The 26536-nt window shown below is 39.6% G+C and overlaps 1 protein-coding gene across 18 annotated transcripts; it reads left to right on the top strand.

Moving 5' to 3' along the window:
* The first annotated feature begins 352 nt into the window (after window positions 1-352).
* pitx2 (paired-like homeodomain 2) lies at window positions 353-26065 on the top strand. Of its 18 annotated transcripts, XM_087982205.1 has the most exons (10): window positions 2205-2382; window positions 3560-3738; window positions 6288-6347; window positions 7329-7398; window positions 7516-7650; window positions 17977-18182; window positions 20148-24028; window positions 24138-24195; window positions 24809-25073; window positions 25735-26065. In XM_087982205.1, the coding sequence occupies exons 5-7, from the start codon at window positions 7563-7565 to the stop codon at window positions 20709-20711; spliced, it is 858 nt and encodes a 285-aa protein (XP_087838331.1). In that variant the 5' UTR covers window positions 2205-2382; window positions 3560-3738; window positions 6288-6347; window positions 7329-7398; window positions 7516-7562; the 3' UTR covers window positions 20712-24028; window positions 24138-24195; window positions 24809-25073; window positions 25735-26065. The 18 variants fall into 18 exon arrangements, with proteins under 18 accessions (XP_087838255.1, XP_087838114.1, XP_043553618.1 ...); XM_087981988.1 differs by lacking the exon at window positions 7329-7398 and having other exon boundaries at window positions 2203-2382; window positions 3660-3738; XM_043697683.2 differs by lacking the exon at window positions 7329-7398 and having other exon boundaries at window positions 2204-2382.
* Window positions 26066-26536: the final 471 nt, after the last annotated feature.

Below are 26536 nucleotides of genomic sequence, written 5' to 3'. Positions count from 1 at the left end.
GCAGCCTGCTACAGTCTCAATTCTCTAGTCTGAAATGTTTCATGGAAAGCTCCTTCAGTTCGATTAGGAAATGTACACTTTGCATCAAAGCCCACAAAAAAGATATACCGGTACCTCATATTCTAAAACAGAACTGCCAATATACATTTTATTAACTTTTTTAAAATTACAAAAATTAAACGACTCGTGCGATTAAAATATCAGATCGTCGAAGTTCAGGTATAAGCGCAATCAAGTGTTCAGCAAAAGCTCATGCACTACCTCTTCCCTTGATTACTTCAACTCGAGTAACCTGTAACAGATCATAACATCAATCCATTTATTAACATATCATTCTAACATTTCGTTTGCATTGAATTGGCGTAATATCCCAAACCTGCTCATTGTAAGCAAAGTTTTTTTCATGAAGAAAATATAATTAGATATTCACATTATGTTAATAGCGACCCAAGTTATGTGAGACAGCCCCACCTTATGTGTTTATCTGTAAAGTACAAAGAGGGGTTGCTTGTTATTCTATGTGGAACAGAAGTAGCTTCCATCAGTTCTGGATTCACAGACTTTATTAGTCTGTCAGAAAGAGATTTTGCATTCAAATAAAGTAAATCGCTGCTCCACAGCATGCTGTTCATAAGATTTACATGAATTTCCATAAGTTCATGGTCCATCCCAATTAACGTTCTTAAAGAAAACGACAATAGTGTAAACATAGACAGTGGACTGAGCGACAGTGCGCACACATTCAGTTGCCAACGTAGTAACACAAAATGTATGTATATCTGCTGAAACTTGTCAAATGTAAAAGAATATAAAGTTTCATTTGAATGATGGAAGGCAGGACATTAATAACTTCTAGCTCCATCCTTGTCTGAAGATCATGTTTTGAGTAGTTGATATGGTAATTAAGAATTTCGTGAGACGTCGGGTCACCTCGTCCCTCGGAGAGTCCTATCAGAAATTCTTTTCAAGTGTCCTTTGCGTCGCCAAAGATGACAACACAGCAAATCGATAACTCCTTCAAATGAAAGGGTTTGATCGCTACCCCTCGAGGCTACACATCTCACATCCCCAGCCTTTTCTGAAGTTGGCGGATTCCTCTGCACTTTCTCCCTGCGAAAGAAGTGCTTCTGGAGTCTCCTGATGAAGGTAAATCCTCAATTAACAGAAAATGTGCAATATTTGCGGTTCTCTGGAGTCCTCTTTTGTGTTTTTTTTAATTATGCAATGTGGCGCGTAGCCAATGATGCTGAGCATCCTTGTTAGGTGTGCGGTTCAAAAGGGTGCTGGAAACAATGTAGACAATCAGGAATAATTCGACTTTAAAATATTAATGAATATAATGTGTACGGATGGACTTGACAGGCTCGGGTTCCGTTATGTAAACCGGGGGCGTTCCGGAAGAATAATTTTGAACCTGAGCTTTATTGTCCAGTTTGAAATGATTTACTGCACGGCAGTAGCAAATGTGTATCTGAAGAACCCTCTCTTGCTTGATTTCTGTGTTCAAACTCAATGATAAATCAAAAGCAGCATTTAGATAGGGTACTGGAGTTTGATGCGCGACAGTTTATTCAGACAATATTTGCGGGGTTATAGTGGTGCACCACCGTCTTAGCTACAATGATTATTCTATTGGATTTTAATGGAATTTGCTCCAGAAGTTGAAATGCCCATCAATGTAAAACCGTGATATCCATGAAAATGCATGCGGATTTAACTTCAGTATGGACCTTAATCCCAGAAAGTTACTATTTTCCGCAATTTGTGTTTAACAATTAGCGAGGCGTCTCTTAGTTAACATAATATATCCATAAATATAAGCGTATTTAACTCAGGCGGGGTTTGTGAGGTGGGGAGGGGGCCAGTTGTAGGAGGGGGAACGCCTCTGGTTTAGCAGCATTTCCAGTTGTACGTAGCATGAAGACCCTTTATTTCGGCGATTTCTGGTGTTATACATCTTGTAAAGAGGCAGTGGTCCACGTCTGAAAAGGGTACATAAAGCGCCACTACTTTACTGGCCCTAATTATGTTGGGATGTCTAGCTTTACCAGAAATCCCCTTTCCTCCAGCGGCCTGTCTAATGTTTTATCCCCTGGTGATTAAAGGCATTAATTAGTTGCTTAATGGGGGTATGACTAAAAATGTAAAAGAAGGATTAAAGCAGCGAAACGTATGTATAGCTCCTTCGACACACTCGAGACCCGAATAAGAAGCATTCTGTATCTTATGTTTCTCTGTGGTACATTTGCATTTTACAACAGATGCTCACTTAAGCTGCACAGGCGAATCGAATGAAACCCGTATGGCAGAATGGCGGGATAGCTGGTCAGTGAGAAAACAAGAAAAAAAACAAGATTGTAAATTTGCTTTAACTAAGCAATGGTAATTAAATTGATTCATTTTTGTTCCTTTTTCGCTTTTATCAAAGATGCTTCAACAATATCTGTTATTCACTTTTTTGTTGTTGGTAAGCATTCCAAACATCCTCGCTATCAATAGAACGTCCTTCATTACATCTGCGCTGTTCCAGGAAAGATGCAATGATACAGTGAACCGCTCTTTTTTCCGATCTATAATCCTGTTGGAAAATACTAATGAGAATTAAAAGCCTCTGAACTTTTGCTAAAATTCGTTCTTTAGACAAGCCAGGAAAAGCAAGTTTTTATTCCGACCGCCCCCACCCCCCTCCCCCAACACACACACACACACACGCATATACCCTTTCCTTTGTAATGTGCAGACTAATTGCGACATTGCACACTCAGGTCTGGACATTTATAAGAAATGATCGTTCTCAAAGTAAATTTCTGTCCATTTGCTTCCAGCTGTCGAAAGAAAATTGTACCTGGCCAATTGCGTACTTTTTTTTCCGAATCCTAACGTTGAGATTGTCAATCATTTGTATTTACTGACAGGCTAAAGTCAGCATGCATAGCATCCAGGTAAAAAAAACCTACGTGGCAGGAGAGATAAAGACGAACTTCTCCCAGGGTTTCTACTATTGGCCTTGCAAAAGAACATACACTGTAATTCATTCCAACGTTATATTTATTTTAGGTGGTATCATTCCAACTGTTAACATGGCCACGGACACTGAGTGAAATTGCAACATATAAATCACATTACACCAACCGCATTTAGATATCTGTGTGGTGCAGAACAAGATTGGGGGCCGGGATGAGGTGGATTATTCAGAAGCAAACAGAGGCGACATTTTAAAACAAAACCCAATGTACCAGCATACGTGGTGTTTTATGTTAATTACTATTAATCAAAACCGCTGGATTCCTCCCTCTCCGCCACTTTTGTACCTATAGAAACTTTGATTCTCAAACGAATGTGAAGTGTGTGTGAAAGGGTTTTGTCTTGTTTGTTTACTGCACCTTTCTTTAAAAGTGGAATCTAATGACAGCGGAGCGCTGTGCTGTTTTGGGGAGTTTAAGTCTAAACTCCCACAGGCTCGCCCGCTCTCTTGAAAGACTCAGTTTCCCACTCCCTCTCCCTCTCTCTTCCTGTGATATATTGGAATCTTTCCTGACGTCACGTCTTTCTAAAATAGACAGAGAAACAGATCCTAAAGAATCTCGATAGAGAGAGCGAGAAACCTAAGCGGATCAAGCGGAAGCATTAGTTGATTTTATGTTGTATAATCTTTCAAGCTTGCATCTGCCGTCTGCAGGACTGTTACAAAACAGAGAACCCCACGCACCAAAAACCGAAGCCCTCAGCTTCTGTCTGGTAAGTCGAGTCGCCCTTCATCAGATGTGAGATAATGCAAGTCTGAGAATTCGTTCCACTTTCCCGGCGCCCCGTGTGTATGATTTGTAACTCCGATCACCATTTTACTGCTCGCTACATAGCCTCGCACAGTCAAATCGGTGATTAGTTCTACGGGTTCACTTTGCGGCGGCTCCTGCCCTCTGACAGCTACAGTATAGGACAGGAAGGGGTGGCGGGGAAGGAAGAGTCTAGTTTTAAGAAAGATGGGTCTTTCTGTTAACAACTGCCCTGTCCCCCAGTGGCTGCTGTCGGTAAGATTCTGCGACTTTTTTTTCTTCTTTCTCCCGGTCATGTTGTTTTAGTAAAGAAAGTACAAACTTTGGGAAATTGTCACAGATCCCCTGTGAGCTCACAGACCAACATCAGTAGGGCGGTCACGGTGGACAGGCCTGCCTTGTCTTTTCGCAGCGAAGTGTAACGTGGGCCAGGTTATTTCAATATTAACTGCACCTCTGAAATCCGGCCACCTTCGAAGTCGGTTGCGTGCTATGTTTGCTGATCAAGAAACGATGGCTTTGCAAGGTGTATACTTGTTTGTGCACGATAGCTGCAAAATGCACTTTCATAAAGTCATATCATTTGTCCATTGCATTGCTTATGATCGACTCTTAATTTATATTAAGACAGTCTTAGCCATTACAATTGATCTTAAAAATGTCGTTATTGGCTGGAGTTAATAAATAGCATACCATCCTACCTTTGCTCTCACCTGATTTCACTTATGCGTTTTAAACCTGACAAATCACTACCCAATAATGCAACCAAACGCCGAAAAGCCCAGTCAATTGGTTAAACTGTCATTTGCAATCATTCTTTGCACATAATAGGACACGAGATCAGTATTTGCAAAGCCACCAATTCTCTAATCTCAGGACCGGCCGTGATGCATTTGTTGTTGAATTCAGAAAAATGAAAACACGAAGGCTTTTAAAAAAGGCACACGCCAACCTGACGTCTCGCACCGAAGCTTATTCAGATTTAAATAGTGCGGGGATAATCACATTTCTACAGTTAATGCAAGGAGAAATGTTGTAAGTTAATATGTTGCAGATGATTATGGCGACCCTGGCCTTTTTTTTTTAAAAAAAGTGCTTGACCCAGTAAGGTGCGCATTTAGCTGTGATTAACGAGCGAGAGAAATGCAATTGTATTTGTGGTTCAGAAAACTCAGATTTGTCGTCTTAATGGCTGGACCTTACCGAAGTGAGATATTATTGTTTATAATGATAGTTGGAGTAACACTAGGCTTTTCAGTAATTGGAAAATATGTGGAGACAGTTACATTTTGTTCTGCCACGTAAGATGCTATTTATAATAATTGTGCCTCTTGTCATGACCGTATATATCAATGGTGTTTAACTATTTTATCAAATTGTGTTTGGTGTATAACACAGTTTGCACAGTCAGAGCTAATTTATTGAGTCTCTCGGGCGCCAAGTGCGACAGTAATTACTAAGCTCGAATTTAACTTATTAAAACAGAAATAATTGAGTAGAAATGCGTCGAATTTCACTGAAAATATAACAGAAGACCATATTACCTTTCATTTTGGTGCTCTTGTCATAATATTTGGCAAAATTATTCCTACTCGGCAACGTAGCAAAGCCAGCACTGTTACAAGGGAGAGAGTTTAGATCCAGATAGATTTGAAAAGCAGCAAAAAAAACGATTACCATGATGATGACATGCAAATTTTTTAAAAAATTATCATAAGCAAACATTTGAAGCCATGGGCTAATAAAATCCCATCTGCGTTACTTCATATCGAGTTAGTCCACCGCTCTGATAATGAATTTTGTAATATCCCACCGACAGACATCTCAATCAGACACTAATCCTGTGATTTTACTGCGGAATCACTAAATATCCAGCAGGCAAACTGTCGCACTTTGGCACTTGTGGCCGCCGTGCCTGCGCCTATAGTTTAGAAAACAAGAAACAGATTAAATCGTGTGAAATCGCTCGGATTTGGGATGAGATTGATCACGGGACGTCGACTGCCAAGAACTCGCGTTTCCTGCGGAAAGTGCTATAAAATTGATGTTCTCTGGTACATTTTTAGTCCAGCTCAAGGTTAGACAGCAATGCAATTTTGCAACGCACAAAGACAAAATAACAAATACAGACTTACGATCAGATCTTCAATTCGTACACCCTATCTATTAATTAAAACTATGTTGATTGTTGTCTTTTTTAATGAAGTGCGTATTAGAAATATGTAAAACGGATCGAACAAAGGACGCTGTCTATACGTTGTCTGATATTTTGGAAATTCAAATGGCCACATTCTTTATAAACTAATCGCTGATGAAGTGGGGAAATAAACGCAATGCTACCTATCTAGGGCTTTTGGTTTGATTCTGTTAGTTTCCTTTTTGTTTGCCTTGACTGTCCCTTTTCACATCCAGACTTTGAATTTTCAGATTGCTGAAATTATTACTATTGTAGAATGTTTGCCTCCGTGTATGACAGAATTCTGACGGGAATCCTTGTGCAACTCTCTACAGGTAAACCATTGACTGACGGTATTATGGATTCTAACTGCCGTAAACACTGCGTCGAATTATGTGAGTAAAGACTTTTTCCCCCTGCTAAAAGATGTAGTCTGTTAATACTTTTGTCGAAACTTTAACCTATGATAACTGACACGTCGTGAAGATGAGTTAGTCATATTTGATTCCGGTGTTAGGCCACTAGAACCTATTTCTCCTTGGTTCACCGTCTAACACTACAATCCATAAAAAATCTTCTCACTTTAGTAATTGTCAGCAAAAATTATTTTTGAAGCAAATCTCATCTCTCATTAAGGAGAGATGTCCCCGAATGAAGACATAAATATCGATACAATGTTTAATGGAAATAACAAAAAAAAGCCTTTTGACAAATGCAACATTATAAAAATAGCAAATGCATACATTTGGAATAAATGTCGGCAAGTTGCTTTACAGTACATAGATTTAAGAGTTGGCTTTGTGAAATTCTACAAGACACCAAGATAATAACTGTTCAGTGGGGCCGCCTGCTGATGATGTCATGGCTGACATGAGTGAAGTGGGCAGCAAGGGAGAGAGCAAGAGGTGGCTGTGGCAGAAGGAAGAAGTCATTAACTCCAGCACTGGGAAGTGAATGTGCAGACATCTCGCTTTTTTTGTTCTTCATGTAAGCTTGAAAATTCACTCTTTTTGCGCTTAGCTGGAACTGCGCAATGACTTCAATACTATACAAAAAAGGGAGCGAATGGGACGCAAATAGGCCAGAGCATATGTCATTGCAATAGGAAGGGAATGCTTCTTTGAAATCAAATATGTTCACACTTTATTAACATCGTCCCACAAGAATAATTCGATACAAATGTTTGTCTTTAAAAATGTAGTTTCAATAAGTCAATGCAGAAAGCATATCAAAATGAAAGGTTAAGAAATCTGTACTTTCTTAATCTTCCATCAGTGTCGCCTACCCAAACTCTGAATTATGTAATAACCTTGCTGCTAATATTTAAAGAATGCGTTTCGCGAGGACTGCTTGACGGTGCTCACGCTTTCTGATAGCTTTTAAATAGTAAAACATGACGATCTGAGAGGGGGAGTTGACGAAAATCAACGGATCAATCTAAACTAGGTAATGTTTGAAATCGCCGAAAACCACACGGCCGAGCAGAACTTTCTTATTGAATTTTATGTACCTATTTGACAATTAACAGACGATATGAACTTCGTTTATATGTTTCCCTCTCAGCCTCGCAGTCCTCTGCTGTGGAATACTTATTTACGAAAGACACAGAAATGCGGAAATCTGAATTAAGTTCGGTAACTGAAGTTGGAAACGGTAGAAAAGACAGTAAATTCCTGAGGCATCACCTGGACTCACATGGTAGGCAAAACAAAAATATCGTATATTAACATCTCTAAAGTCTTGAAATATTTTCGTCATCCGAACCATCGGATAATGATGTGGATATTATCGTTCACTGCTTTAAACCTTGCAATAGAATTCCACTACATCCTCTAACCAAACCAGAAGTAATCTTTACTACACATCACTTACTCTAATCTTTGTGTTAGAGCGGCCTCTACTGTACAAAAGGCAAAGTGTATCATATTTGAATGGGTTCAGGTTGCTATGTGAACCCTTGGTTTCTATATTCCTTACATGCAACAAATTTAATCCAACTTTAAATCAGTCATTTTGAAAAATATACTTTTCCTGTTATTGAATAATTTATATTTGACTCAACAGTAAATTCCTTCATAAAACAACATATCATCAAATATTGAATATTATTTCACTATTTGGCTGTTTGTTTTTTTTTAATGACAAATTCTTGTATATTTTACCTAGTTTGAAGGGTGAAAATAATCTGTAAGCATGTATTTTTATTAGTTAAAGCAGTACACCTGTATGAGTGCAAACTATGCTATATTTTTTTAAAAACTTAATGTTCGTATTCATATTTTGAAACAAAGCGATGGGCTGAAGAAAATTGTTCGACTTTATGAAAGTTTTTTTTCGTCACGTAAAATGGCTTACTACATCTCCCGTTATTACTTTTTTACGCGGTGCGGTTTCCTGGGTGTGGATGTGGCAATTGGGCTTTATCCCATAATCTGCAAAAATATGTTTAACCCGATTACCTTTTCATTTTAATACGTAAAACTGTGCGAGTATATTCGTTTCTACGCTCTGGCTCATGGTTTTAAGTTGAAAGTATTTAGAACAGTATTTATTTTATTGCCAACAATTGGAGTATAATTCACTATAAGTTATCCGTTTTCCCTAAACTTACCAGACTTTTTCCAGCTTTCTATTTGCAACCCAAAGCTTCATAGGACCCGTGTGTCTATACAGGCATTTCAAACGCACTCCATTTCACTAATTTACAAAAATGCAAGATATAAGCGGTCAGTTTTCAAGTAAAACGGATTAAAGAACAATGTGTTATGATAGTGTGCGGCATCCCTTTCAATTACTAATTTAGGGTTGCATATGCCTTATTCTGTGATTTGTTTTTTCACTTTGATCAAAAAAAAGTTTGACAGTTTGATTTATTCCACAACATATTTCATTGTGTTGTGTTGCCTAAAAGATTTCGACATCCGCCACATTTCCATACACAGTGTTCTACTGCCCTACTTTTTAAAAAGTACTTCAAGTATTTTTAAGTAGATGCTTAAAAGTAACAGGAAAATGTTGCGCAGAATTATGATCAAATTTATCATTACCGTTCAACTGGTCCAAGACCATTTAAATGTTCAGATTATATTGAGGATGGCAAGTTATATTCCGTAATACATATTATCTGCAGAAAACATATCAAAATGAGATGTTATTGTTTAAACATGCAATTTCCCTCTGTCTAAATCTGTACTTTCTTAATCTTCCATCAGTGCCGCCTACCCAAAATGCACAATAATTCTAAATGCAAAATGAAATTCGAGATGGTTTGTCTATCTGTGGATTACGAACTCTTTTAAAATATTTCAGTTTTTCCTGAAATGCAGTTAATTTACAATTCCTATTGTAACTGTTTAAAATTGTTATTTGTTCACTTCAGCAACCCAATGATCGGGAGTAGAAATTGTGCTTTAACATAGAAAATGTTCATTACGGAAGTGTTTTAACTAGAATTCGGCAGCATGTTTCAGGTGAAGAGTAATATGGTTCTTAGACAAGAGAAGCACGTCATGTGTTGCTAATCCTCCATGTGTGTGGGTGCCAGGGAGACGGGAAAGGTCTAAAAAAAATTGTCAAATATCAATGAAAGAAGTTTATTTCCCTTTAAGATCTGTTTACTGCCTATCTGTTTTGTACAGTCAGTATAATATATGCAGCAGTTGTTAGATTGACTCGAGGGAAAACTAAATGTATAATGAAAGCTTATTCGTGAGTAGGAATATACTAATGGAACAATTTGATATCTTCTTAATCCTTTGTAAAAAGCTTTGTCGTCTTCCTAATATTGACTGAATGGGTAATTAATGGCTCTTCATCTTGGAGAATGCCCAGTAATCCAACATAGGAAAAAGACAACAAACCCAAGGTATAAGACAACAAAACAAGCACAAATCTGCCCAAACAGCACCAATTTATCCACTTAACAGACTACAAGTTCTGGAAGTAATCTTCTAATGTATATGTGCAAATACAACCAAAACCAGCAACCGTATCCAATCCTTCAAACATCCTAATTCGATAACTAAAAGCTTTGAAATGAATGTACATTTGAGGGATCCGATGTGCAGTTCAATTTCACTTTTTAATTCCAGAATTTTATTTGAGGAGTTTTGTGATCCCTTCTATGTATAGGCACAAAGAGCAATGCATGATTTGGACTGGGTTTCTTTTTTCAATCATATTTTATCCATTAAATGTTCAATATTGAAAGAAATCAACTTACAGCATACATTTTCTCACCAAACGTCCAGAAGATGTTCTCACCTCACAAATAAATATCTCCAATCTCCAACTTTGATTCCTTCCAAGAAAATGTCTGCCCCTGCCACGTACCAAAATGACCCTAATCTATGTCACAAATAGCTCACTATCTAAAATTTACCATTTCCTGTTCTTCTGAACACGTCTGTAGCCTTCCATACGGTTGGTCTCGCAATCTTCGTCCAAAACTTTTGCATCATAATCGAGCTGTGTGACCCTGCACTTTTTTGGTTTCATTCCTAACCATCAGGTCACAGCCAACGAATGACCTACAATATCTTCTCTACCTGTTCCCACACCACCTCAGCATCTATATTTAGCCACTTCCGATTTCATATTTGCGAGTTACCCTTAGCAGCACCCGAACCCTTGTCACCCAAAACTACAGCGGTAAAATTTAAACATAAAATGATGACACACAACACTGCCTCATTACCACTTCTTTCAACTCTTCTGGTGTTTTTCAATTGTCAAATTTCCTGTGCACAATCCTATATGAAGTGAGACATTTCCTTCAGTCAAATATTGAGAGAACAGAAGCCTTTGTCTTTGCTTCCGATCACAGTCTCTAGCTAGTGACTCTGAGTGTAAACAAGACCGTTGACAACCTTGCTTCTATACCTGACCCGAACATGACATATCCCCCAGATGTCCACACCATAACTAAAACATTAAATGTCCACCTCTATAATCATCAACTGACTCCAGTCCCTTCAGTTAATCCACTCACTCATACCATTGTTATAAATATAGTGGGCTATTGCAGTGCACTTCGTACATTTTGTAACTCAAGGTCATCCAAAGCTCTGCTGCATGTGGCCATACTTTCACCAAATGGGTGGCACAGTGGCACAGTGTAACCACACTGCTGCCTCACAGCGCCAGAGACCCGGTTTCAATTCCCGCCTCAGGCGGCTGTCTGTGTGGAGTTTGCACTTTCTCCTCGTGTCTGCGTGGGTTTCCTCCGGGTGCTCCGGTTTCCTCCCACATTCCAAAAAAATGTGCAGGTTAGGTGAATTGGCCAGGCTAAATTGACCCTAGTGTCAGGTAAGGGGTAAATGTAGGGGTATGGGTGGGTTGCGCTTCGCCGGGTCGGTGTGGACCTGTTGGGCCGAAGGGCCTGTTTCCACACTGTAACGTAATCTAATCAAATCCTGTCAACCTCCCCTGCCTCATCCCCTAGTCATTAATTTGCATTATCTGCTGGTTAAGCATGACTTAGTTCTAAAATTCTCATTTTTTTTTTACACTTACCTCAATGGCCTTGTCATTACATTTTTTTATTTAATATCCGCAAGCCATAAAACTACTCTTATGTGTAATCCTTTATTTCTAGCCAATTAAGCATGTGCAATTGTACTAGGTAAAAACAATGACTGTAGATGCTGGAAACCAGATTTTAGATTAGAATGGTGCTGGAAAAGCGCAGCAGTTCAGGCAGCATCCGAGGAGCAGGAAAATCGACGTTTCGGGCAAAAGCTACCACATTAATGAACATGCCTTCAGCAGCCTATACACTAAAGCACTGTCTCTCAAAACATCTCCACTTCTGTTCTCTCTTTTAAGACACTCATTGAAAGTTAGCTGTTTGATGAAACGTTTGGTCATTGGCTCTAAGAACTCCTCATATGGCTTTATGTCAAATTTTGTTTGATAACACATATGTTCCATGCCTTACGGTGCTTTATTTTGGTAGAGAAACTACGTAAAATCTAAGTTTTTTTGTTGTCTCCCGTCTTTCCTTGAGCTCTCAATTATGTTTTTAAAAAATTAGAACCACCAAATAACTCGACAGAAAAATACTTACTTTTTCATTTAGTGCCACTGTACTTTACTGTAATTATGTAAAACTGTCATATAGAGATTTTTGCATACAATAGACACACCATATATTGTTATTCCAGGTGCCAAGATACATTGTGAAAAGAAAATGTTACAACTGACATTTGATTTGGCATGCTTTCAGGTAGACATCATGGAAAAGATGTGAACTAATTGTTTATAGATAAAGAGAGTGAATGAAACAAAGTGGTTCTCGTTAGATTGTCACCTCCAGGTGCAATCTTCAAAAGTAATAATTAGATTGTTCTCAAATTATGGGACGAAAAATACCAGCAAATTCTACACACATCAAAGCAATTTGTGCTGGATATAGCCATTTTGTACTGTCAAAGAAATGGTCAAGTTTCGAATCCAATCTTTGATGCTGTGCACTGTTGTATTCAAAAGATTGCACCGCTAATGCTCACACACGCAAATACACACAGGCAACAAAAAAATCTTTTTTGGTTCTGATTTACTTACTGATTTACTTATCTGCATTAATGAATCTATTAGGGATTGGAATATTAGTTCCTAAACGTTGCTGTACATTAACATACATGCTCGGTAGCACACTTGGCTGTATTAATAATACCGTGTGACAAATTTAAAGACACGGACCATTTTATCAATCTTTTGCATGGTTGTTTGAAGACACGCAATTTAAAACGAAAACTCTCTGCCTTTATCTTCTTATGCGCTGAAAATTAATAAGGTTGTTTTGTCAGCTGACAGCCTTTTTAAATATTATTTCACCAGGGAAATCAAAGCTTCGACTCAGATTATAGGCCGGTCTTTTTTTTGGATTTATGTGATTTACGGTAACCATGGTAACTAATGCTGAATGTTAGCTTCCCAATTTTCAGCCACAAAAAAAACCTCGCAGACCTTTAATCAAACGAACCGGGCTAGCTTTGCCGTCCATTTTTAGCAGCATATGTACAATCCGCGGAGTGTCTCCTTGCTTGTTAGTGAAGGAGGTTTACAAGCGAACAGGTAAACAGTGATGCAGATTGCAAAAAAAAATGTTTTCGCAGTTTTCACGACAAAGTCAACAGCCATCACTCTCCCAAAGATGCCGTTTCCATTCTATCCTTCACGGGAGCACCCTACAAGCGATTCACTCAGTCTGGAGGAGAAATCCAATCTTAAAACTTTGAAACATACACAATTTCTAACTGTCCTTGACAAATAAGCGAGACTGTAATCGGGGTTAAAAGTAGTTGCTGTCCTTCAGGCAATAGGGCTTGACCCAGGAAATTACTGCACGAGTCAGAAAGGGATTTGAGGCGCTGCGCTGAACTGCTGTAAACTTGTTGGGCTCACCGATTAACATTCAGCTATGAACTGGCATGTTTCTAAATTACACCCGAGTCTGAATCAGACTGAGGCTGGATAAAGCACACATTTTGTAATAGACGTTTCCAAGAGCAAATATAAGATTTTCGAATGTTAATATGCATCTGAAATGTATACTTCTGGAGGGGAAGTTGGGGGATTGTGGGCTTTTGAAAATAGTAAAGTTAAATGGATTCCTGTGGTAGTGTCAATGGCTTTCCTGCTTTTAATGCGCAGGTGCCATTGAAATGTTTTAAACTCATCTGTGCGGTTCCGCCGCTCAATGTTAGATTAGGAGTCAACATGACTTCACTCATGTGATGCGGAATAGATTTCATGTATTTCCAAACATGGCCGAGGATCCTCCGCTTGGAAAGTCAATGTCAAAATCCCGAATTGCTTTGTTTACAAGAACACCTCTTCCTTTAAATGTATACATTAAACCAAACCTACTGAGTGCTCATCATCTCCCTATCTAAAGGCGCGTGAGTTTAACGCATGGACCTTCTTTACGGATCAATCTGGCCTTATCGAAGTCCTATCCCCAACTGTGACAGCATTTGCGAACGGCAGTAAACACTCAGTGAAACTACATGATTGAGAAAGAATTGTACGGTTTACAGTCGTACCCGAGAATTAATTGATTAATGCGACCGCGAAAACTGGCGTGCAATTCCCCTTTTACTGGTCCAATGTCGTGATATGCATGAAGAGAAAACAGGCAAAAGCCAAGTTTAGAGCCCATCAAGGAAACGGTAAAGGCCAGCCTATCTGAGTTAACGTTATTGCACTGATCTGATATAGGGATTACAGTGCGTCACCAGGAGCTTTGGCAAAGTTTCTCAATAATGCGTTGTCCATACAGAGAACAAAAAAAAATACCTGCACCTTCCTTTTCTCTTGAAATATGGAGTAAAACTGAGAATTGGACAACTTCCTAAATCAATAATAGCTACCAACTTCAGAAAATTTACGTTAAAGTTTGATCTTCTTCATCTACCGCTCTAGAACGCAACTTTAATTTTATTATTAATTTTAGCAGTCAAAGCCACTTGAATTCGAGGAGGTAATGATAATCCAATGTTAAGTCGCCAGCCAGGTTGTGCTGTTTATACACAAGTTCTCGGCCTGAGAACTGATTCATTTCCTTCTGGGTCGCACTCAGCGCCCGAGAAAGGAAATATTTACCTTATGTCAGTACTTTATGATCATTTGGGAATTAGAAGAAATTCAATAAGAAAACTGTCAGAACCCGTTTAAAGCCTATTTAAAAGACTTAAGCAAATTAGAGTCTTATCAGATTAAAAACCACTACAAATTTAAGAGCGTTCTCTCCATCATAACTCACGCGGTTCTGTGGGGAAGAATCTTTGCCAAATCTCAGGGATAGATGTTCTTTAGAAGCAGTTAACGAACAGAATGGCGATTAATGATAATCTTTCAAACAGGAAGAGCGTCCAAACATTTATCGCGGCGATGTTTTTTTTCGCAGCTTTCGTGAAACTGTAAACACGGAGATTGAGATATTGAGCGCGGGAAGTGTCATAGCCCTCGTGTCACTACAAATCCTCTCTTATTAGCCTCGTCACTAGCATTCAGGAGTTAGGTTAATTAAGAAAAGAGCTTCCTGGCTTTAGAGTTTGCAGCTGGAAAACAAATCTGTTATGCTTATTGAATCAAACAGGGCTAAAGAGCTACCTCTGGACCAAGTCTAACAGAACAAGATGCCTCCAAAATTGATGTCCTCAGCTCTTGTCAGCTAAATTTCAAATAATTTAAGTAACCAGCATTGTTGAGACCCAAGCACGTTTAATTTATTAGCGGAGATTTGCAAATCAAAATCACCAGATATTTTGAAATGTCTCATATTCCAAAATAAACGCGTTTTTTTCATATTCGACTTATTCCTGGTTGTTTTAGAACTTAAACTCACGATATAACGCATGCAAAATAAGGTATCATTTATCTTAAGTAGTTCGCTGGGTGAAAGATTTCATGTCTGAGTATTTCAGGTTCATTTTCTTTAAGCCTTTCGTCGATATTATTTGAACATTAGAATGAAAAATTAGAAATTAAATAGCGTGCTGATGATCTATCAATGGTTAGACCAGAAACATTGACCTATCTTTGTCCTTTAGATGCGAACCAATCTGCTGCGTGTTTCCAATATCTAACTTACTTATAAGCAAAAGCTAACCATTTAATCTTATTGTTTATACATTAAATTACGCCAGTTATGGAGAATAGCACCGTTTAAAGTTCATCTTTTGAATTAATATTGCCCTTGCATAACAAACCATACCTGGAATCAACCTTAAACTTCAATGCAAACTACGATAATTCAATTACAGATTTTTATTTCGTTTCTTTTTGTTTTCCGTATGATTGCTAATACTGCATCGCAATGAAGTGATGCAGATCCGTAAATTTAAAAATGAGTACGTTTGCAGCTTATTAATAGGTGAATATTAATAATATATCAAGAATGTAACTAAATACTGAAATGTCTTCCAACGAAAGGGCAAATACTGCACCTTCGAAAGAGATAGGTATTTTCAATATTGTGTTATCTCAGGTTATCTTCTCGGTCGTTATTGATGTTACCAATCTATCTCGAGTACTAATCGAAACATTAGAAGCATGCTCAAAGTGCTCAGTGATAAGACAGTCAGAAACAATGCCACCCATCTTTCCCCCAACCCTAACACCGGTTGTTTTTTCAATCAAGTTGTCAAGAAGTATGATGCCCATCAAGGAAAGTAAGTTTAATGGGGAAAATTGAGCCATTTGCATCGAACTTCAATTTTCTAAGAAACAAAGTTATCTGGTCCCGGTTAGATCTGTTACACAGAAAACGAAAATTAAAGTAATTTTGGTGTTTGATACGTGGAGCTATCGGCAATTACCGCATACTGTTCTTGCTGGCTGGTGTGATATTGATTTCCGTATTCAAAATATATTCCGTGCTATTATAAGGTGGTTGTGCAAGTCGGTATTTAAGCAAATGAACGGCAGGTAGGGGCTTTAGGTGCCACTGATAATGTGCAAAATATGAAGTCCCTGGTGTTGCTCCCCCATCTCGCTGAGGGAACAACCGGCGCTCCAGGTGCATGCTGGGCACTCTCAAAACCCAGCACCCTCGCACAGGTGACGTCACAGACAGGGGGCGGTGTGGGTGCCGTGCCTCCGTCTCTGATTGGTTCAGTGACGTGAGAGCGTTCGCCGAGAGATCCGCCCTCTCGCTCTGTTGACCGGCCGGGCGGTTACGTCAATCATGTCGAGTGACATGCCGGAGGCGGAGGCTGGCCGGGAGGAGGAACGCTCGAGGTTATCAGAGGCGGCTCCGCTCTTAAAGCCACTGGTGAACAGGGAGCGCGTTTGCGGCAGGAGCAGCGGCAGCCTGGGGATCCTTATCTGCAGTCACCTATCCCTGTCAGTCAGACACACACATACACAAAGTGTCAGCCCGGAACCATTCATTCATTGCAACCCCATTTTCTTCTCCTCTGGTACATTTTTGATTTAATGAAGACAGCAGCTTGAAAGCGCAATTTAAAGAACAGCTGTACAACAATTTATTGAAGGTTTGTGCACAACAGTTCCTGGATCACCACACCTCTTGATCATTATATTCCCCTTTGGACTTTATTTTAGTGTGAGGTGGGCTGCAAGGAAATTTAATCCTCCTTGGAAACGTCGCCCGGCTGCATATATTTGTTTATAGATGAACAGTGCAAAAGATCCGTTGACTTTGGACCACCTTAGAAACAGCAGCAGCGGCAATAAATTGGTGCGGGAACAAACTGCATTAGCTATGGCTTCGGGTTTGCAACCGGTACGAACGAGCGAGCCGAAGCACCGGCTCGAGATTCACACTTTATCGGACACCTCCAGCCCTGACGTAGGAGGTAAGGCCTTCTTCACCCACTTAACGCCGCATTCGATATCATTCCCAATCGACATTGTGCCACTTTTTTATGCCTTGCCTTATTGCGTCTTCGAGAGAAATTAACGTGCAGTGCGTTTTGGCATCACCAATTATTTTATTCGCCATTCTGTACGAGACAATGTATAAAATATGCAAATACTATATTTACAAATTGCTCCGTTTCCGATTTCTATGCAAGCAATAAAATTGTATGTCAATTATTGTTTATATATTTATCAGTAGGCGTATCAAATACTAATTTACATATTTCAATCTAAGTGGGGTCTTCGTATCTTAATCGTTATGTACAAGGAAAGATGATTTACATTTACCAATGAAGTGAACAGCTTGTTTATGTATTGTTGACTCTGCGAAAACACGCTATTGACTGGCTATAAATTCAGACACGGAAATAAATTGCACAGGTTTCTTTAGAGTAGATGTTTAATAATTCTACAAATGTCCAAATTAAAATGTATGAAGCAATGAGCACAAATAAACGATTATCCTTTAGGCATGAAATAGTTGTATTTAATGTAGCTACCTCATTATGAGTAATTGCAATTTAAATTTGCAAATGTCGAAAAGTTGAATACTGTTTCTCATTAGCGCCTACCTTTCTCAGGTAAACTACTATTTGTTTAACTCCCAATGAAACCATTTGCTTTTGCCCACAGAAAAAGAAAAAAATCAGCAAAGTAAAAATGATGACACAAATACAGACGATCCCTCAAAGAAAAAGAGACAAAGGCGCCAGAGAACTCATTTCACCAGCCAGCAGCTACAAGAACTGGAGGCAACTTTCCAGAGAAATCGCTACCCAGACATGTCTACGAGAGAAGAGATTGCAGTTTGGACCAATTTAACTGAAGCTAGAGTACGGGTAGGTTAATGTACAGTACTTTCCCATTACATTCCCTTACCTATTAGCAAACAAATTACTGTATTTTGCATCTTTGCAATTTTTGAAAGAGAATTCTGAACCAAACTTTAATCTTATCTGAATACAATCTTGACTGAAGCAAGACAGACTGTACAATAGCTTGTCACAGCCAAATCCTCCCGCCATCCCTGGAAAGCGTCCATTAATTAGGGAGATAGGCAAAGTTCGAACCCTATCTTGTAGTATTGCTAAGTGTACAAAAAACCGTGTAATGTTCTTTCGAAACGAAAGCGCGGTTTATTTTACACTAAAATACAATGCCGCTTGCTAAATAGCGTTTGACATCAGTTTGTCAATGTAGAACACCAGTTGTGTAAACAAAGTCGGGTAACAGACCATTGTGATATTTGTCTGACTTCACATCCCAATACACAAATGTCACTGCGGCTGAGGACTCTCCCTGTGCTGAATGTGGATTCCAAAGACTGTGGAACAAAAGGGGGTTTCCTTATGCTTGACCTGGTTCATGAAGCTTCAGTTAACCCCTCCACGGGGATAGTTGGATAGATAGATAGATAGATAGATAGATAGATAGATAGATAGATAGATAGATAGATAGATAGATAGATAGATAGATAGATAGATAGATAGATAGATAGATAGATAGATAGATAGATAGATAGATAGATAGATAGATAGATAGATAGATAGATAGATAGATAGATAGATAGATAGATAGATAGATAGATAGATAGATAGATAGATAGATAGATAGATAGATAGATAGATAGATGCGCACCACCATAGAAGCCCGTGAACGTCGCGTGTCAGCGGGGCATCTTTATCAACGAAGTAAGAGTGGAATTCCTGTATATGTGACAGCGAAACAAGTAATGTATTGCGCAGTTGGCCATCTGGCTATGCTATGTAAAATAGGAACAGACCCCATGTGTATCTTTAAGTAATGTATTGGACTATGATCAGTTCAGAATACATTTACACCGGTGTCTTTTTTCTAAATTCTATCTTGGAAAGGGCACACCACTGAAGAGTAATGTGTTTTCCGTTTGGCATATGTTTCCGAGGGCATTATTGCATCATTCAACACACAGCGAAAGGAATTTTAGCTGTTACTTTCGCACTGTACTTTCTGTTCTTGCTACCCTTATGTCTGAATTATTAATCTGCAAACCCTTTCAAATGACAAACAATGTGAGAAACAGCAGGCCCTAGGATCACAGCATTCATAATCGATTATATCACAATCATAGAGCTTAAACAGATTTATACAATTATTTCAGCTCACCATATTCTGGATTCGTGTGTGTCACACTGCTTAGTTTACTCCCACAGCGTGTTCCTCCCCTCACACACACAAAAAAAGTATCTATAACAGTATAACACACTCTAAAGGATCCGTTTCTCAATACAATGTCGGGTAGCTTTTCTCGCCCCCTTTCCTGATCCTATGTGCTGATCAATTGGATATTTTGGTAAACTTGGACATGGTGTTATTCTTAACCCTTACCTGCAATCTCTAAGTGGTCAGCTTGAAGGTGTTTCTTAAGAACATCTGAAATCGCTGGTTTATTCATTCGGCGATTAAATACCCCCATCATCATTCGTGGTGTTTTTCATATTTGCAGCAGTTGTGTTTCCTATTTAAGCGCTCAATGGGTTAGTTATGAGGTGAATTTTTATTAAGTACCCATTAAGTTTTTAAATATCCGTTACACCAAATGCTTGTGACTTCTAGTGATTGAGAAACCACAGATGTAGCTGACTGATTTATTAGCCCCCAAAAGGATAAACTATGTTCGCTGCCGAAGTGGTAAAATAATTCGATCCAGTTCATATGCGCTTTAACTTAATCTATAAATGCGCACGAATTTTTCAGATGTGTGGTTCCGAGTCTTCGCTTTCTTTGCAAATTTCTCAAAACATTGCTTGTTGTTTTCTCCTCAGGTTTGGTTTAAAAACCGCAGGGCCAAGTGGAGGAAGAGGGAACGCAACCAACAAGCGGAACTTTGCAAGAGCGGCTTTGGTCCTCAGTTCAATGGCCTGATGCAACCCTACGATGATATGTACACTGGCTACTCCTACAACAACTGGGCCGCCAAGGGCTTGACATCGGCTTCGCTCTCCACCAAGAGCTTTCCGTTCTTCAACTCAATGAACGTGAACCCTCTCTCCTCTCAGGCCATGTTCTCCTCTCCCAATTCCATCTCCTCCATGAGCATGTCATCTAGCATGGTCCCTTCTGCAGTGACCGGGGTCCCAGGCTCTGGCCTCAACAGTCTCAATAACTTGAACAACCTAAGCAACCCGTCCCTGAACTCCGCCGTCCCATCAGCAACCTGCCCCTATGCTCCGCCAACCCCACCCTACGTCTATAGAGACACTTGCAATTCCAGCTTGGCCAGCCTTAGACTCAAAGCCAAGCAGCATTCAAGTTTCGGATACGCCAGTGTTCAGAACCCAGCGTCTAATTTGAGCGCCTGCCAGTATGCCGTAGACAGGCCTGTGTGAGGAATCAAATGAAACTTCTCAGACTGATGAACTCCAAGAAATAATTTAAAATATAATGGGCACTACCGACGAAACCACTAAACCTGTGTAGCTAAACCCCACAGAGCCGCCTTTCCCATTTAAGGGAAACGCGCAAGTATTATTTCCTCCCTTGACACCCTGTTTGCAAATATTTTTCATCAGATAAAGGGACGCTTGGCCGTTAAAAATATTCTCGACTATTTGACTGGATATCACCTTTATTAATACACTATATAAGCTTGTTTTTTTTTAAGTTCAGCATTGTGATAATAAAAAGGAAACGTTTGGGGGAACGGATGTGTATATATCGAAATGTCAAATTAATTTTATAAAAGCAATTGTTAGTAATATCACGCCAGTGTTTTTGAAGTTACATAAAAAAAAGCATGTCACGCGGAAGCTTGAAGGATTTTTCCGCTTAAAAGCGAGGGAATGTATATACTAACTGCAACCCTTGTATGTTTCTAACACTGTCTATTATTAATTAATATTATTATTAAAAGTCTGTGTGGATATCAGTTTTGAATCTAGTAGCTCTGGTTGTAAGATTCAGTGATGTTCCGAAAAAATGCAATCATGTACGACTTATCCTGTGTATACAATGGGAAACAGCATTTAAGTGTTTCTTTTGCATCTAAAAAGAAATGAAGCGTTGTGCTCATCCAAAAACGAAAAAATATACCGTAAAACCATTTTGTCTAAATGGATTGTTTTTATGTTGACGTGTTTAATCCATGTTAAGTACAACTTTGGGGGGAAGGGTATGGTGTATCGGACACACAAACAATGTTGTCTTTAACTAGCCTCCACTCTACGCTGTCACGGAAATCGGATCATGAGTTAACATTGTAACACACTCATCACTAACACCAGTCCATGTAGCTCATTGCCAACGCTGGGGTGTTAGTGCCGACGACTGCAAGCAATGTGCTGAATTCACGGAGCCCCCATATTGTTTCAAAAAAGCAACCAACTTATAGAGTCAAAGGTTTATGGGATTTTTAACTTTGTCCACCCAGTCCAAGACCGGTACTTTCAAATCATAACTTTAAGTAAAGTCGAATGATCAATGTGCTGTCAGGGAATATTTTAGGAATTAATGCATTAATGACCAAATGAAATAAATGGATACATTCCAAAATATCGCTGACATAAAATTATAATGATGATCAGCGCAATGAAGTTAGTTCGATGAAAGATTGTGAAGATATTACTGAAATTTACATTCGGTCTAAACCAGAATAATTGCTGCCCTAAAATCTTTTGTTTTGTCCATAATCAACAATCGAGATTGTGTTTCTTTTTGTTTTGTAATACATTTTGAGCAGAATGCATTTCTCAGAATCACGGGTTCAAAGGTCAGATTACATTTTCGACGACTTTATTAGGCTTATTAAAGGTCAGACAGTTTGTGTTTGGTTATTAATAATGTTGATCTAGCATCCTCATGTGCGAGGCCTGTTTGCACATTAAATCATACAGGATTATGTCGTGTAGAGTCTATAATGAGAGAGCAAATGAAGATAAATTATACAGTAGTATGCCCATGACATGATTTGATTCGGATGGGGGTGCGCTGTGTGAAACATGAAAAGACAATGCATGTTTTTGTTAAATAAAAGAACAGGCATAAAGAGCGACAAAGGAAGTGTTTTTTTTATTGAAAACATGCAAGAAAATATGATCTGCAAAATTAAAAAGTTTTGGTTTAAAAAACGAATAGCTTTCTTTTAAAGTTTGCATTAAAACAGCAACCTCTCCTTGTTAGAGGTGTGAACTTTATGACACCACTTAAGACTGAGATCAAAGATAATTTTAACATTTTATGAGACACGGTATATGAACTCTCCAAAGCAGCATGACATTCATGAGAGCAAAGACAAAGAGACGAGTACACCTTCCAGCTTAGTTTTCATCAGCACTGACGCAGACAGTTTTGTGGATTGAGAGAGCTTTGCCATTCAAACCCTTGGGGATGATTAATACAACGCCAATTTACTGAAGTGCTCCAAAAAATCAACATGCGCTTTTTATGAGGTGCCTTTGGACATACCACAAACTATTGAGACCCAGAAACGAACCAAAAGCCCGCTTGCAGGTTTGTCTACCTCAGCTTTGGCCAGATCGCAAGTGTTTGTATCGTACACACACACACATAACATCGAAGTCAGTAACACATTAAAATGGCAGTCAGACCGAAGCTTTAGTTTCAACAGTTCAAAGTTTGTGAGCAGAGTTAATAAAAAAAAGGCAAAACCCGGCACTAATTCCACTGGAAAACAAAAGTATGAAAAAAAAACAAGATGGATGAAATAAAAGTTTGAAGAGAAATCTGGGAAGTTTAGAATATCGTTTCTATTTTTGGCGCCACGTCGCCTAAACCAGTTTACGTCGAGATCAGAAACGTGTGCGTTCAAGTCGAACGGAGCTCGCTGTGGGGCTTTTGACTTTTTAAGGCTTTGGGTGTAAGTAAATTCAATTACGTTTCCCAAATTATGTCTATCACGAGCGATTTGGAAGGTTTTCTGAACAGCCTATGTGATTCAGGCAAGATTTTCCTGCCAATGGCTGTCCTTCCTTGGGTAAGAGAAATGTAAAATCCTTTGGAAGTATGTCGGGGGAGATCGCCAGGCGTTTCTGGTTTGAACGCGCTAACAATGCGGGCATCTTCCAGATCATTCTGAAGCGAACGAACTGTTTCCCGGTTACTTCTGTGAGCATAATCGATAAACGTGTTGATTATAACAATCACAGAATAACATAAGTCGATTTTTACTAAACGACGATTTCAAATAGATCCCCTTTTTTTGTCCAAACCCTACACAAGTTGAAAATAGCATTCTCTTCACATATCTCTGTTCTATTTATCTCGTTGATCCCATCCTGCAATTCGTACCCGTTTGGTCAGGTTTCAAATTGGAAGAATGCAGAGCGCGCTAATTTGGCCTTTCCCCCCTTTTCTGCTGCTATCCAGTCGATTTGCACAGCTTGTTACTTCGCCATTCTCTCTTGTTCGGTTATTCAGGTTTGGGATCTGCCGGTAACTGAGGGCCGACGCTGAAACGCCAGTTGGAGATCTCAGTGGGGAACGAACAATGGTGTCTGGCTTTTCGGGACATCCAATACACATCCCAATCCACATCAAGCCGAGCTGTGTCTGACTGAGCACACTGCCGTCAATCTGCTGCTCACAGCACTCAGCAAACGAGACTCAGAGACTTTACTGGCAGAAGTTGTGTCCTCGATCTGGATTCTTTTTACCTTTGATCCGACTCCTTTCCATCGACGATTTTGAGGTAGTGCGAGGAAAGCCGTCGGTTGTGGTTCGTTTTAATTTAGTTTCTGCGGGAAAATGCTTTTGGTTTAGTATTAGCTGTAGGAACATAACAATTCGTTCACCTGTAGGTAAATATTCGAGAACGGGAGTACCGTGCTTTGCTCTCTGCACCAGTCTGGATAGCCGGTAGGGTCAAATTTATTTTGTGTATATGTGCGTGTGTGTGTTTGTTGATTATTGCAACGGTTCATTTGTTTAATGAAATGCAGGACACCGCGTGGCGTATAAAATGTTACATCTTCCTGGAAAAGCCGAAGGAGAAAGAGGGCTCGGTTTTGTACGAGTAGGCCTTTTATGTAACCTTCCAGGAGTGACTGTTTGACTCCTTGTGTCATCGTAGCCACTGCATCAATTCTAGCACAGCGTTCAACACATCAGTTCTTTTGCTAATAGTGTTCCAAAAAAAAATCCAGAACAATTCGAGACGCCTGTGGATTTCTATCGATTCTGATCATCAAACAAGGTGTGAGCGTGGTCCAAGACCCGTCCGCCAGCTTTGTTTTGATTTGATCTAATTAATAAGAATAAAGATTTGGAGGTTTATTTTAGTGGGATTGGGGTAGTTATCAATATTTTTAAAAAGGGTTAACCTTGTTCTTGGCTCTCAACCAGTGAGCAGCCTCTCCCCTAACTCCACCACCACCCCCCCCCCCCCTCCCCACCACCACACCGCAGGCCACTGAGAAATTTGCCAATATTATTTAATTAGGAAAATGTGATTAAACCGGTTTCATTTCAGGATGCGCTTACTGCAATTCAAGGAAACTGGACTATGTTAGGCAACCGCTTGCTCCGAGGTGAAACAAAACCTCTCCCCTAATCTGGTCGACAGCCGGACCAACTGCAAAAATGCAGAACAGTCGAAAAAACTGAAAGCGTCGGAATACAATCGCCTATTCCATTAGAACTCTTTACAACGGTGAGGATGAGAACAGGTCAAACAGACACACATAGTGGCTCAGCAAAAGGACACGCTGGGCAGACTCAGAAATCCTTTTGTAGAGGTACGCATATATTCTTGTGATCGATACCAGAAATATATAGATATTCCTCGAGGACTGATTCTGCCATTCGATTTTGAATTGATAGAAACACGTTGAGCGATTTGCGAGGTATAATTAAATTCTTTGCGGCCTCTGTGGTTTAATTCTGCTTTAAGTGCTTTAGTTTCTGTGAGGGGACCCAAACCCTGCCTTTTGATGACTGCAAAAGTGACCTTATGGTCGGCATGCTCAGGAGTTGGGTGTCCCCTCTGAAGAACTATCGGCCACTACACGTGTCTCTGTCTGCTTGGGACTTCGGGGGTCTCTCCACTCGGATGCGGCAATGTTGGTGGCGGCCGTGTTCGCGGCTCACCTTTGCGCCAGGACCACTTGCGCATCTCTTGCTTATTGATTGTCTGCCTCGCAATTTAAAGAAAAAAGCTGCTGTAGGTTAAGATGTTGCAGATTGCTAATTACAGTGGGCCGAACCAGAGCAAGCTCTTGCTGGGGGGAGGTTTCGACAAACTTTCGGCAAGTGGTTCTACTCCTGGGTGCTTTAACGTCACGGCTCCTCATTTGGTATTCACAAGCATATGCTTACCCGCTGTTTGCAGAAATAAGCGAGCGATATTCCTCCTGGTGTTCTTGCCTTTGTTAACACATCTGTGTGTTTGTATTGCAGGGCCCCGTCAGTTATGGAGCGAATGTACCGTTGATACAGTAATACCCTTGATGTTGCCAGCTCGCAAACAGTACTTATGCAGTTTATATTAATGCCACAGTCAGATAAATATTTACAGCCTGCGGTTTGTATTTCTTTTTTTTATAAATAAATCGATTTAAAAGAGCTCGGGCAGCGTGGAGCCTGAACACTTTCGCTTTGAAATGCACGACAGTATTAGAAATTTTGAAGAAGACTGGAGATAGGGTTCTATTTAAAAGAGAATGGCACCGATTTCACTTTCGAGATCGTGGTCTGGTCAAATTTGAATAAATGCAATTGTTTTCTGAAATTATTGAAGCTTTTTCATTTAAAAAATGGCGGTCCTTTATCAGATCGAAGCAATATTTTTTTTCCCCCAGAGGTTCTTACATATTTTAGGAAGCTTGGGACAGGCAAAGTGAACCCAAAGAAGATCGTTTTTGGTTTTTTTATATCAAGTGTTTGTAGATAGCCGAGGAATCGAGGCCTGACTGAGTCCCATTCCCTCTAAACCAGTATACCGTCATTATTCTTGGTGGTAACATGGTTTTGGAAAGAATTGCATCCTCACTTGCTTCTTTGCCTTTATGTAACCGACATTCGGACAGACACTGCCCTGTGAGTGATTTGACCTCTCTTTAAACCGGTCGGTGGCTCTCATTGTGAAGGGACTGTTGGCTGTTTATTAGTATTAGCGGAGATCCCAGTCCGAACCGCAAAGTCGACGAGTACCGCTGTTACTTGAGGTTACAATTTGTAACCTTTAGTGAAAGAAACAAGG

The sequence above is a fragment of the Chiloscyllium plagiosum genome, unplaced genomic scaffold (genome assembly GCF_037043375.1).
Source record: "Chiloscyllium plagiosum isolate Xiang-an unplaced genomic scaffold, Cpla_swu_hap1 HiC_scaffold_1, whole genome shotgun sequence".
NCBI classification, from domain to species: Eukaryota; Metazoa; Chordata; class Chondrichthyes; order Orectolobiformes; family Hemiscylliidae; genus Chiloscyllium; species Chiloscyllium plagiosum.
This window is presented reverse-complemented; position numbering and strand designations above follow the sequence as displayed.

What these genes read in the sequence shown, in the direction of transcription:
- pitx2 (XM_087981817.1), top strand. Translation starts at nt 5,754, where the DNA reads ATGAGATTGATCACGGGACGTCGACTGCCAAGAACTCGCGTTTCCTGC. An exon ending in CATTTTTAGTCCAGCTCAAG is followed by an intron (nt 5,854 to 6,287) that starts GTTAGACAGCAA and finishes AACTCTCTACAG; the next exon opens with GTAAACCATTGACTGACGGT. An exon ending in TAACTGAAGCTAGAGTACGG is followed by an intron (nt 18,183 to 20,147) that starts GTAGGTTAATGT and finishes TTTTCTCCTCAG; the next exon opens with GTTTGGTTTAAAAACCGCAG.